A 12,400-nucleotide genomic window follows, 5' to 3' on the forward strand; every position below is an offset into this window, starting at 1 on the left:
TGGTTAACCACCCCCCACACCCCCCACCCCACTCTTGCCACTCTCTATTTTTTGCTTGAAATCCCCACTGACCTTAAACCAGATGTGAGCGACGGTTTAAATGCCCTGGAAACAGGCTTACTGTAGGTCGCACCATGACAACAACCTGCACTATATATCTATATCTATATATGCGTACACGTGTGTGAACCCACAACCCCCAGCCCACACACAAACTAACAGATATAATGAGACTCAATCGAAGCACTAAATAGGACCGATTTCAGAGAATAATAATGCTATGAATCTCTCAAATACAAATTTGCTCAGTCCACACCTGGCCTGACTCCAAGGCTTTCACAACCCCAGGTGTGTGTTTATATGTGTGTGTTAGCTTGAGAAAGATGATAAATAGCAGTCCCAGATAAGGGCACACAGAGGACTCCATTGTTCTTGTTTGTCAGGTTCCCCTCCTCTTTCTATCTCTTTCTCCCTCCCATTCCCTTTCTCTCTAACTCATGACTGAGGTCATGACTCGGGTTCATAAACAGTCTCAGAAGGGGAAAGACTCCTTTGGGAATGCTATTGATATGGCTCTTAAATGAACACAACAAACCTTTGTCGTTTGGGAACATTTCAGAACAGCGGTTCCAATCTGAATGCCCACCTTGTGGTTCTTGCCGTGGCGGTACACCATCCAGTCCTCCCCATTGGTGCTGACCTCCAGTTTGAAGGTTGTGACATAGTAGGACTTCTGAGTTTCCTTGGATATGGCACCCTGTGTGGCAATGCCAGTCAAAACCTTGAGGAAATGAAGGTCCACCTAGAAAAAAAAAATGCATAGAAGTTAAATGATTAGAGAACAATAGAGCGGAAAAGAACGACTCTGCAGACTGCAGGATTAATGTGCTCCGGGATGATGCAGATACCAGACCAGCTGCGGCGTCGCTCACACAGCAGCAGCAGCAGCAGCAGCAGACTGTGGCCTTCTACCGGAGAAGCCTAGGTGGTATTTCTGAGTGTGTGTCTGCACGTTGTGAAAGGGGAGGAATGGCTGGAGGCAAAGATCAATGGCACAGTGTTCGGATGCATTCCTGAGGAGCACCTTCATCAATCACGGGCTTCTCGCTGCTCTCCTCTGCGCTCTATGTATGCATGCATGCGCACACACCCGTGTGTGTTTGAGACAGGAAAGATTGAGAGTGTGGAAGCACTTCCTTATCATCGCTTCACAGTTCCTCCATTTCCTTCATGTGTGTGTACACCACTGTATGGCCTCACTGTACGTGAGATGCTTTTTCCCCACCGAGGCTTTTCCTCCAGTCTCGCTCTTTACAGTCATCAGTGCTGATTCAGATATCAGTGTCAACTCACTTGTGCTCACTTTGTGCCTTAAATCAACTATTCTGTTCTGTTTCAGTTTTCAAACAGAGTTAATCAACTGCGTTTAAAGGTTTGTTAAATACCCAGGCCCTAGAGACAGCCCACAAAAGACTGTCGTTTCCATGTGCAGTTATTTATATTTGGCGGCATGGCTCCGTTCTGGGACCTCTGCGCGCTCCCATGTACATTTGTGGAAAGCCTAAGGCGACAAGAGAAGCAGCAAGACTTCTTCCTAGGGTACTGAACAAGTGTGGGCAGGCCAAAGCAACTTAAATAGTTGACATTTGCCAACTGGATGCATAAAAGGGCACCAGCCGATCTGTCAGACGCCGTGGGTTGCCACTGAGATCGATCGATCTCGACTTTGCGGCCTGCTTGGACTAACTCCATGCTCGTTTTGGCGAGAAAGACGATGTGAAAACCTCGGAGAATAATACCTGTATGTATTCCTTGTTGCTGTCCTCTGCTGGTGTCCAAGCGTTGTCATCGTTGTTGAGGCGAGCCTGCCGCGGTAACCAGCGGTTGTCATAAAACGACGTTGAAGCCGTGATTTGGTCGTCGCTGATCTTCCCCGACTCCATGCCGAGCGCCATGCTGCAGTGAAAGGCTGACGGGAGAGGAGAGCAACAATCACCATATTTGTATTATATATTGTATATATTTGTTTATGTGGCTTGATATTTAAAGAAAAAGAAGAGGGGAAAAGAAAGGGGAAAGTTGAATACGATGGCTAGAAGACTGAAGCTTGAAAACAGAGGCGTAAAGTTAAATTCAAACAGACACAAAGACAAAGGAGAGCGAGAGAGGCAGAAAGCAGCCCAACAGGTGAGTGAAGGTAAATTGAGGTTGAGTTAATTTATATTCTAAAAGAAAATAGTATGAGTCTGCTTCTGAGAAATCATGCTCGCTTAAGAGAGAGCAAAATAGGCCGAGAGGGGTGAGGGAGCGCTTCGAGATTGAAATAGCATTAAAGCAGGCACGGCTGAAAAGATCGAGAGGGTGAGAGGAGAGAAAAAAAAAGATGAAGAAAGAAAGATGAGTGTCAGCAGAGATGACAGAGACGAAACCGGTGAAAGAGAGAAAATAGAGTTGGGAATAAAAGAAGGTAAGCAAACCTACACAGAGAGCATTTGTGCACACAAATGCACACAGACACACACGCTCTAAAAGTTATCGTGCACTCACAGTCGGAGACTTCTTTGTGTGTCATGTTGTAGCGGGCCGAGAAACCGTCTTTGGCTACGGCCATGTCGGTGTGGAAGGAGAGGGACAGCAGGCCGGAGGATGACTGGATCTCAGGCGGGATCTTTGTCCCGCAGTATCGGCCAATCAGAGGAGCCACTGCAGACGCACGCACAAATGAAATAAACTGATGTTTGCACAGTGTAAATATATAGATAAAAAACAAACACAGACACTCATGCTGTTATTTTTAAAAAGCTGCATCTGGCTGCATTTACGGCTTTTTCCTTTACATTCAAGGAAAAAATCCAAACAAAAACAAAAAACGTGTGGGTGTGATAATGCCCTGTAAGATTAAAAAAAAAAGGAAATCCAGCACTGCAAAGACAGGTTTCCAGTGGCCATGCTGCTTCAGTAAGTGTTGTCTAATGAGTCACAGCATGCCTCTCCTCCATCTCCCTTCCTCCATTCATTCCACTCTCTCCCTTAACTCTCCTGTCCATCCCTCCATCTGCCATGTGTGTCTCAGCCAGGACCCAGCAGGGGGAAATGGAATCCCTGCTTTAATGCAAGCTGCACTGGGATCAGCTGCAGACAAGCACTCACACACACACAAACATTAAGGATTACAATAGTCTCAAGACAGTTCCTCCATCAGACACAAAATTCTTCACCCTTCCGCCTTGTCTCCCATCCCTCTTTCATGCCCGAGGACTCGGCTCACTGGAACTGGGTTACACTTTAATTTGCTCCTAATTCTCAACTTTGAATGGTATAAATTGTTTTCAGCTATCAAAGCTCCTAAATTCAAGGCTATAATTGGAATTTTAAATCCACTTGGATCCCTTCTTAGCAACTGAAAATGGAATAATTAGAGCAAATCCTCAGTTCCCTGCTTCATATTTTCAAAAGAGAGAGGGGGGGGGGGGGGGGGGGGGGGGGGAGAAGAAAAGCAACACGGCAAGCAAGAGGTGAGAAATGAACCAGTCACCACTACTAATGTGGCTTTCATCAGCTACAGCGCGACTGGCATTACCCTATGGCGGTCACTATCAAAGCCTCTCGATAACATCCTCAAATGTTTGTTCCCTCTCCACTTTCTGATCTCAGCTTTTTGCATACAAGCAGATACTCATCGGGGGCCGTCACTCTCCTTCACCCTGGGGAGGAAGGAAGTGCTAGGTGATAAGGACGGAGGACAGGGAGGATAGGAACGGGGTGATGAAGGGTGTTATTATGGAGAGGGAAGAGAACCATGGGAAAGGACTGCTCCTCGGGGTTGTCCAGGCACTTTTCAGCTCCCAGTGTGAAATAATGTTTCCCCCTATGTAATGGAATGGAATGTACGGTAAGGCCGCTTACATCAAAGAGAGTGATGTCGGCACAGGAAATTGAAGGCTGCTATGCAAATTTCGGTGTAGGAATGTGCGTGTGTGTATGTGTGTGTGTGTGGGTGGGGGGTGGACATGAGCGCAATGCCAGAAACATCCATTTTCAAAGCATATGTCTATCCACGCACGTTAAAAGGTAAGGGCAGGGATGCCATCCGTTGTGTCTTTGCTTATGCTGAGATATTCCAGCATTAGTTCGTGTCTGTGCGCTCACCTTGTGGCAGGCCATCCCACACGTCCAGCCAGTCGTACTTGCAGTCGCCCTCTCCAACCAGCAGGGGGTCGTTCTCAAGGTCGAAGGTCAGGAAGGTGAGGGTAATGTCCATGTGGGGCGGGGCGATGATCATGTAGGAGCATTCCAGATTGTGAGGGTATTTATCTGGGAAACCCGGGGACTCGATCATGCCGGAGGGGCTGGTGAAATTGCGGAAGCAGAATTCCGACCCTGAGCAGACACAAGGATAAGAGGATATTTAGAATTGGCAAACAAAATAAATAAATAATAAAAAAAAAAGGGCCACATTAGGAGAAGATATGAGCCCAAGCAATCGATCACATAGTGGTATCTCATCTGACTTGCAGACGGTGTTTCACGCACTCATTCGTCACTGACAGCCTGCTGGAATTTACAGTAGCTGTGGTGGTGAGACACACAAGCATGCACGGCTTATGCTTACAGATGGAGGAGAAAATACACAGCGAGCAAATGCTCAACTGGGCATTTCTAATGTTGCATCACGCAACACAAGCAGGCTTATAGCTCTTTTTTTCAGCCGCGCGCAACCCCCGCAATTCAACCACCTCTGTGCTCAAAAACAATGACAGTGTGCTCAGGATGTGAACACAAACTATCTTTACTTCCAGAGAAGCATCGTGTGTGTGTGTGTGTGTCTTAGTTGAGCCCTTGGTTGCAGAATATAGCAGGTTTAATGTGGGGCTAAAGAGGGAGCAGACTGACCACTGCTCCTCTGCATACATTTAAAATTCCACCTTTTTTGTTCTCATTCGCGCTCTGTGTGAATGCGGGGACGCGAGTGTGCGCCGTTCACTTTCTCTCACACACTCATGCATACCACAAAAGTTGTGTAATGGTTCTAAGTGGGCCCTTTGCGGCAGCTCCTCATTAGCTATGCAGATTTATGCGCCCTGGGCGGCTCACCTTGAGCGGCAGCAGCTGTGTGGCTCAGATCATCTACCCATCAGCCACTGCACCGCGGCCCACTGGGGAGCCTGAGTCACGGCCGAGTGTTTATGGACCGGCACATCAATGAGGTGGGAGTGAGCTGACAGTCCAGCAAATATACACACACACGAAATAGAGAAGGGGCTTCACACAAATGTCACACACGCAGCCTCATTCATAAACTGTGTTATTTTCTGAGCCTGAGTTCGCTCACCCTTTAAACATTTCTATCTTTACAATGCAGGCTATAAACAGTCGGCTCCATTTAGCTGTCCATCTTTATGTATCTCTATTTTTATGCATACCAGAAAGACATATATCCCCATGTGATAGCACTGCTAAGATATGTAGGCCAAATCTCTGCTCTTCCTCCAGGATTACAGTGCACTTAAACTAGACATTGCTTCTTTTTTCCCCTACTTCTCTCCTGCTGAAATAACTTGCTCAAGGTTAATTCATTTAAGACACATTTCATTACAGTTTCCATTCCAAGATAAATGCACCCGGCAATCACAACTAGCATAAGAAAACAAGCCTGTTCTAGAAGTATTTCCCCATCGTTGACTCCTCTGCAAAGCAGATTGGGAGGTCAGGTTGAAGAGGCTCACGGGAGAAGCATCTGGTGGATTTCAAACCTGGGAAAGCAGCGCCGCATCGAGCAGCACTGCACTGTCTCAGAGAGCTGCCGGGCTGCGTTTGATAACCAGATTCATATTCATAAAGGCAGCGTTTAGGAGCACAGACATGTTAGCGGAACATTCCTTCGGCAGCATTCCTCGGTGGCACCGGTCCTTATTATCAGGCAGCCCTGTAAAACTGGAGGGGTCGACTGTGGTGCTCTGGCCCTCCCCGTGTCTACACTTGGTTAATGGCAGAGAACTGACCCTAATCAGCACAGAGACAGAGGGAGAAAAACTCAGAAGACTTACACCCTCTACACCCTGTCTCTCTCTGTTTCCCCCATTCTCCAGTTTGCTTTGCACCTCAATTTTTTTTCTCTATTTTCCCACCAATGCCTCACATTTCCTTACACATATAGGTGAATGCAATCATGAATATATATCTCCCTATTTCTTTATTTAGCACAAATGTGTTTATGTCATGATGAAGATGTTGACAAAAATGTATGAATCTTCCCCCCACGCGTTAAACGCTGCATTCAACCCCTTGTGTCGACTCCCACGCACGCTGCAACATCAAAACACCCGTGGATCATTTGCTTGGCTGCCCACACACACACACACACACACACACACACACACACACACACACACAGAAGTGGGCGTGTTGAAATATGATGGCAATTTACAGGCAATGTCTCCCTATCCCCTCAACTACTGACCTCAGCTCTCTGTGTATATGTTTGCGTACAGTTACCGTGTAGGAGTAAAGCAGCATTATTTCTGCATGTGTTTGTAGTGTGATTATAATGACACAGCCAATGAACTGCGCGCAACACATGTGAATGTGCGCCTTTGCACGTGTGCTGCTCGCATGTTCATTTCTTGCTGCTGGTTTTCCCTGTATGTGTCTCCTCTGTGTGTCTGTGTGTGTGTGTGTGTGTGTGCATGAAGGCGTGTGTGACAGTACTGTGTATGTGTGTGTGAAACCCAGTAACACACTGGCCTTGTTTCTTATTGGGTCACAGTGCAGCGGTCTGGAGTCCTACTGCTGAAATCTTCAATCTGAGCACAGCTTGACTCCATCGCCTCCAAACACACCGCTCCGTGTTCAGACCGCGTCTTTTACACTCGGTGCGCAAGAAGTGGTCGCCTCGCACGCCGTCACGTGCCAATGCTCTGTGCAGGCGCGTTTGGGTGTTCGCGTATGCATGAGTACCTTCTCTTTTCGTCACTGCTCATTAGCGCACAGTGTATGAACATGCCAAAAACAAGTCCCCCGCTCACTACCTCCCTCTGTCACCCCTCGGCCCCATGGCTTAAAAACACACACACACACACACACACACACACACACGCCTGGTTGGTGCTTGCATCGCTCCATGAGCTGCCATTTGGCAAGAGCTGGCTTCTGGCAAGGAGTGGGAGGTCATAGTGTGAGTGTGTGTGTCAGCGTGATGAGGTTAGGGCGGGGGGGTGATAGAGGGTGAGTTGCTGGGTAGAAACCACTCGACTCTTGCACATGAGCGCCTGATGTAGTAGCAGCTCCACATGTTGTGTCAGGGCATCCCCTTTCTCTCCTCCTCCCACTCCCCTTTTCCCTCTCCTTCCCTCCCTCATTCCCCTCCCTTCTTAGCAGCGGCGCGCCGGGTCTGTGCTCATTCACTCTTTCAACTCTCTGTCTCGCCTGGCGTCGACACACAACCCTAGCTGAGGGCTCACCTCTGCGTCTGCCGCACATCAAAACCGCCTCACCCTCCGCTCTCTACCTGCCTGTCTCTGTCTGACATACATCCTGCTCCTCGTATACAGTCGCAAGCAGATCTCTCATGTAACCCCCGCTTGAGTTCAGTTCACGGTTTCATTGAAGAAAATCTCTCCCGAGGCATCCGAGGAAGGGGTGTGTGTGTGTGTGTGTGTGTGTGTGTGTGTGTGTGTGTGTGTGTGTGTGTGTGTGTGTGTGTGTGTGTGTGTGAATGTGTAGCGGAAGGGGCACGCTACACAGGAGGGTTAGGGTGGGAAACCCGCAACAACAACAACAACACTGAACAACAAGAAGACCTAAGAAAAGAAAAAAGCATTCTTGGCATGCTGTGGTTTGACACTTTTATAGACCCGGTGAGACACTGTGCATGAAGCGGCTTTATTTAGAGAGGAAGGCTTCCTCCAAGTCACATTTACTGCTGATGCCTCCGTTATGCGATGTGAAATGAATTAGCATTATCGAGTTTTTTTCCCCATCTTCGGCACAAAAAATAAAAAATGCAGATGCCAAAAAAAGCCTCCTGCTGTTTGTGATCAAAGCTGTTCATGCAGTTGCTGATAATGCCTCGTTATTTCATTCCGGGACACGTTTTCTTCATCACTGATCAGTCTTAAACACTCTTTACGCTCAGTTTATTTATTCATGACTTTAATTCACCTTTGCTGGTTAATTACGTGAGTGTGATTTCGGCACTGGGATGGGCTTGTGGGTTTTCAGGAATAAACATTTTGCAATCAGTCGTAACAGCCATCAGTGACGCGTCCAATCAACATGATAGCATCAGAAAGACACGCAAGGCCAGTGTTATGTCTGGCACTTGGGCGGGGGGTCCTGCTTTAGGCTGCCCCCCCCCCCCCCCCACCCCCCCACCACCGCCCCAAGATGCCACAGAAGCGGTCAACAGCGGTCACGGAGGAGACCCAATGCCCCAAGGTGCTCCCTGCCCCATCTTAAATCGGGATTGGCTGCAACTGTTTTCTGCCCCCACTGTGCTAGTGGTGGGCTTTGGGGAGCAGGGGAAAGGGGGCTTCCTTCATAAGTCTTCCCCTTGTAGCCGTGGTAACAGTGTCAGCAGCACGTGATGTTATGTGGGGTGGTAGTCAGGGCTGTATAAAGGGTTAAGCACGCATGAGTAGGACCAAAGTAGGCCACAACAATAAAGGGGAGGAGGGGAGGTGTGCACTTTCACTGTACAGCAGGATTAAGGCGTACGTGTACTGTATGTGTACGTGTGTGTGGGTGTGTGTGTGTGTCTGTAGTGGAATGGGGGGATGGATGGAAGGATGTTGTTTTGTGGAAAGGGCTCGCCCTGGCTCTCCCTAGGAGGTGAACTGAAGGGTGGAGGGCCATTTAGGATAGATGTAGAGTCAAAGGTCGACTTGTGATCCTTCGTGCTGCAAGTGATTAGCTCTCATTGTACTGTACCCCAACCACCCCCCCCCCCCCCCCCCCCCCACACACACACACACTGGCATAAACAGATTGCTTGTCCAATTCAAAACCCCCTGGAGTACTTACAGTCACTGCTTATGTAAGAAGGTTGAATGAACAAAACAAAAACAAGCCACAGTATCATTAGTCCACAGTAGAGAAAGCAGGCCAGGATCTCTCTCTCTCTCACACACACACACATACACACCGTTTTCCAGCTGTTTGCTTAGATTCCTATCTGTCAGGACGCACCCTTTAAAAACATATACAGACCCATAAACACAACCCCCGACACTGTACACGCAAACTGACTTTTATACAGTTACATTAAAAGATACAGATGTAAAATTAATATTCCCAAAATGAAAGTACACAAAGCTACACCTAAAATCCTTTAATGAGGGAAAAAGTAATGGTTTACTTCTAGTCTGCTAAATAAACACATCTCAGCCAGGATCTCGGTGTACCCGTCAGAAGTTTTAAGTTGTTTAGTGGCCCGGGCCTGCCACGGTAAGACAAACAGCTATGATGAGAGAGCGTGCAGGCACTGGAAATGCCGTAATTAACACATGGCCTCAATCACGCATCCTGAATTCATTTTCACTCTCTGACTCACTCCTTCTTTGTCAGTTTGTCTCTCTTAACCCCAACCATTTTCCCTCCGAGTTTGTCTCTCTCTACCTCGCTCTCTTTCTCTCTCTCTCACACACACACATACACACACACACACACACACAAACATACGCATCTTTCTTCCCGCCTCCACATTCATACATACATAGAGACAGACAGAATCTCGCACAACAAGCTGAGTGGAACCACCCACACATGCAGCCAGCAGACACCTACATGTGCTCGCACAGTGACACCGTCTCTTATACCCCCTGTATTTATACCAGGATCTTGTTAAAGGCATGGCAACTGCATCCCCCCATCCACCAGCCTTCGATCCATCTGTGTGAGAGACAGATGCAATCTACGCTATTACATTGTCAGGGTCTGAGCCGGTGGCCTCGGTAACATCAAATGCGGGTCACACTCATTTGACACAAAACCAGAGACATTTTTCAAAGGTAGGAGGTGATAACTTAATGAATGCTCTTTCACGATTCCTGAATATTTCCATCCCCGCCACTCTTTCACTGTTGTGTTTTTAAATGGAGACGCGTTTTCAGAGCCAAAACAGGAGCTACCTAAAAATGCTGCAAATACTGCGGAGACACTATGCTGCTAACTCACTTGAACATAACTCTTGCTCCCCCAAGGCCACCTGACCAATTCACCTTTCCTCCTCCCACTACCACACACAAACACACCACTAAAACAAATACACTCCAACCTTGCCCGCAAAGCGCACTTCACCTCGTGCACTTTGACGACTTTGAGAAAATTCCATTTCGGCACACACTTGTCCACATCAATCTCCTCGCCTCTGCCTCTACTCATAAACCTTTGACCTTAAGTCAAACTCCAAGACGCCTCGGAGCCCTCTCCGTTCTCCATCTTCCCACAACAACCCTTTCCACGCCCAGGCTTCCTCGCTTCCCCAGAGGAAGAGGATTCAGCTTCATATAAGGCAGCATTCCTCACATGCTTTGAGGCAACTTGAACATATTTATTTTCTCTCTCTATAAGTTTTGTCTGCAAGCCCGGCCACCTCTGCTGAAGTAAACTGCCGGGAAAGTGAGGGGATGAGTGATTGCGGCTTTTGGGCTACTGACAAGAAGGCAAAGAAGTTGCACAATGACAAAATCAGTAATCTAAGTAGTTTTGTGCAGGACAGGTTTATATTTGATGAAACATGTTCAACTATGACTGTCCCCAACTGGTCGCAGAAGATGACTGCCCCTCCCTGAGCCTGGTTCTTCCGGAGGTTTCTTCCTGTTAAAAGGGAGTTTCTCCTTGGTTTGACTGTTGGGTTTTCTCTGTAATTATTGTAGGGTTTTTATCTTGCAATATAAATCACCTTGAGGTGACTGTTTGTTGTGATTTGGAGCTATATAAATAAAATTGAACTGAATTATAACAGAATGTAAGAGATAGCTACACACATTATGATGTTGTGGGGCTTTTTTTTTGTTGTTTTTGTCATCTATTATAAAACATTACTTGAACTGCCCAAAAAAAGTCATCAGAAAAACAAAAAAAAAAAAGAAAAAAAGAAAAAACAAACTCTTCATGTATCCATGATGGATTATGTGCCATTATTGATCAAACCCCAGTGCTGATTAGCCTTAAACAAACGTAACTTTAAGAACGTGATTGCTCTTTCTCGTTCCGTACTGCCGTTAATGATTCCTCACCTGTTTTGAATATCTCGTAGCGCAGAGAGAAGCCCGCCCCTTGATGGGCGTAGTCAGAGACAAATTTGATTTGGAGGGATGGCCCAGATGAGATAATCGGAGCTGGGGCGATGTTGCTGCAGTGCCGCCCCAAAACATCGGCCGTGTCTGAAGTCCCATCACGGATCTCTATGAAGTCATATCTGAAGAAAAGAAGAGGAATAACTAAGATTATTTCCTGTTATGTTAAAATGTTTTCTCAAAAGCATTCCTCAAAAAAAAAAAAAAAAAGATCTTAGCAGCTTACTTAGAGGTTAATGCATCAGGAAGGGATTAAGAAGGGTAAAGAGATAAAAGGAGAAAGGTAGAGGGGAGATAAACATAGATAGTTATGGGGTTATGCAACCAGCTCAGCTAATAAAAACCAGACAGGTGTGGATCTATTTACCATCAGAGTTCAGCCTCAGGACAGAATACACAGAGCACAGCGGTTAGGGATACAACACAACATCAAGACACAAATAAACATATCTGCCCCGCCAAAGCATCTCCACCTCAAATGTGCTGCTTCCCCTCAGCTGTATTCAATAAATTTAGCTCTTATGACCCAGTTTCGCTTGAGACAACAAACTCAGATGCCTCTGACATCAGCTCGAGGTTAACACTCGCCAATTTACCGAATCTTGGATAACAGGAAAGAAAACGAAGAGAGGACTGCATTTGAGCGGAACATAATTGAACAAGCGGCTGCAATCTGAGGGTGAAGATTGGGGCAAATGGATGGATTTGTTAATAAGCAGCGCAAAAATAGGCAGAAGCTCATGAAATGATAATAAGAAGGTGAAGGCAGGGGAATGAAAGCTGATGACATTAGGGTCGGGGAGCGGAGAGTAAAATCAGGCAAAATAAATGTGAAGGCACCTTGCTTATTAGCTCACGCAGGCTTGAGCTCTCGGCTAATTTTGACCTTTGACTAGCCAGCTGACCCTGAACGCTAAAAGCTAATTCTTAACTGGCAGGCTACTATGTATATGTGTGCGTAAGTTTATGAATGTGTGTGCGAAAGACACACAAAGAGGAAGCCCAACCAGCTGATCCAAAATTAACCCAGAGTGTCAGTCCTGTGACATTATTAGACACAAGCAGCATCGCAGAGTCACAGATACACACAGCTCAGTAATGCA

General features: G+C 46.9%; 1 protein-coding gene across 2 annotated transcripts in view; it reads right to left on the reverse strand.

Moving 5' to 3' along the window:
• nrp2a (neuropilin 2a) overlaps nucleotides 1–12,400 on the reverse strand; it is a 60,308-nt gene that overhangs the window by 29,041 nt on the left and 18,867 nt on the right. For both annotated transcript variants that reach the window (XM_030748839.1, XM_030748841.1), the window contains exons 3-7: nucleotides 11,238–11,419; nucleotides 4,150–4,380; nucleotides 2,548–2,703; nucleotides 1,800–1,969; nucleotides 647–802 (exon numbers count right to left, since the gene is read on the reverse strand). In XM_030748839.1, coding sequence (XP_030604699.1) covers nucleotides 647–802; nucleotides 1,800–1,969; nucleotides 2,548–2,703; nucleotides 4,150–4,380; nucleotides 11,238–11,419 — 895 coding nt within the window. The remainder of the gene's footprint in view (nucleotides 1–646; nucleotides 803–1,799; nucleotides 1,970–2,547; nucleotides 2,704–4,149; nucleotides 4,381–11,237; nucleotides 11,420–12,400) is intronic.

This window comes from Archocentrus centrarchus, chromosome 2 (genome assembly GCF_007364275.1).
Source record: "Archocentrus centrarchus isolate MPI-CPG fArcCen1 chromosome 2, fArcCen1, whole genome shotgun sequence".
NCBI classification, from domain to species: domain Eukaryota; kingdom Metazoa; phylum Chordata; class Actinopteri; order Cichliformes; family Cichlidae; genus Archocentrus; species Archocentrus centrarchus.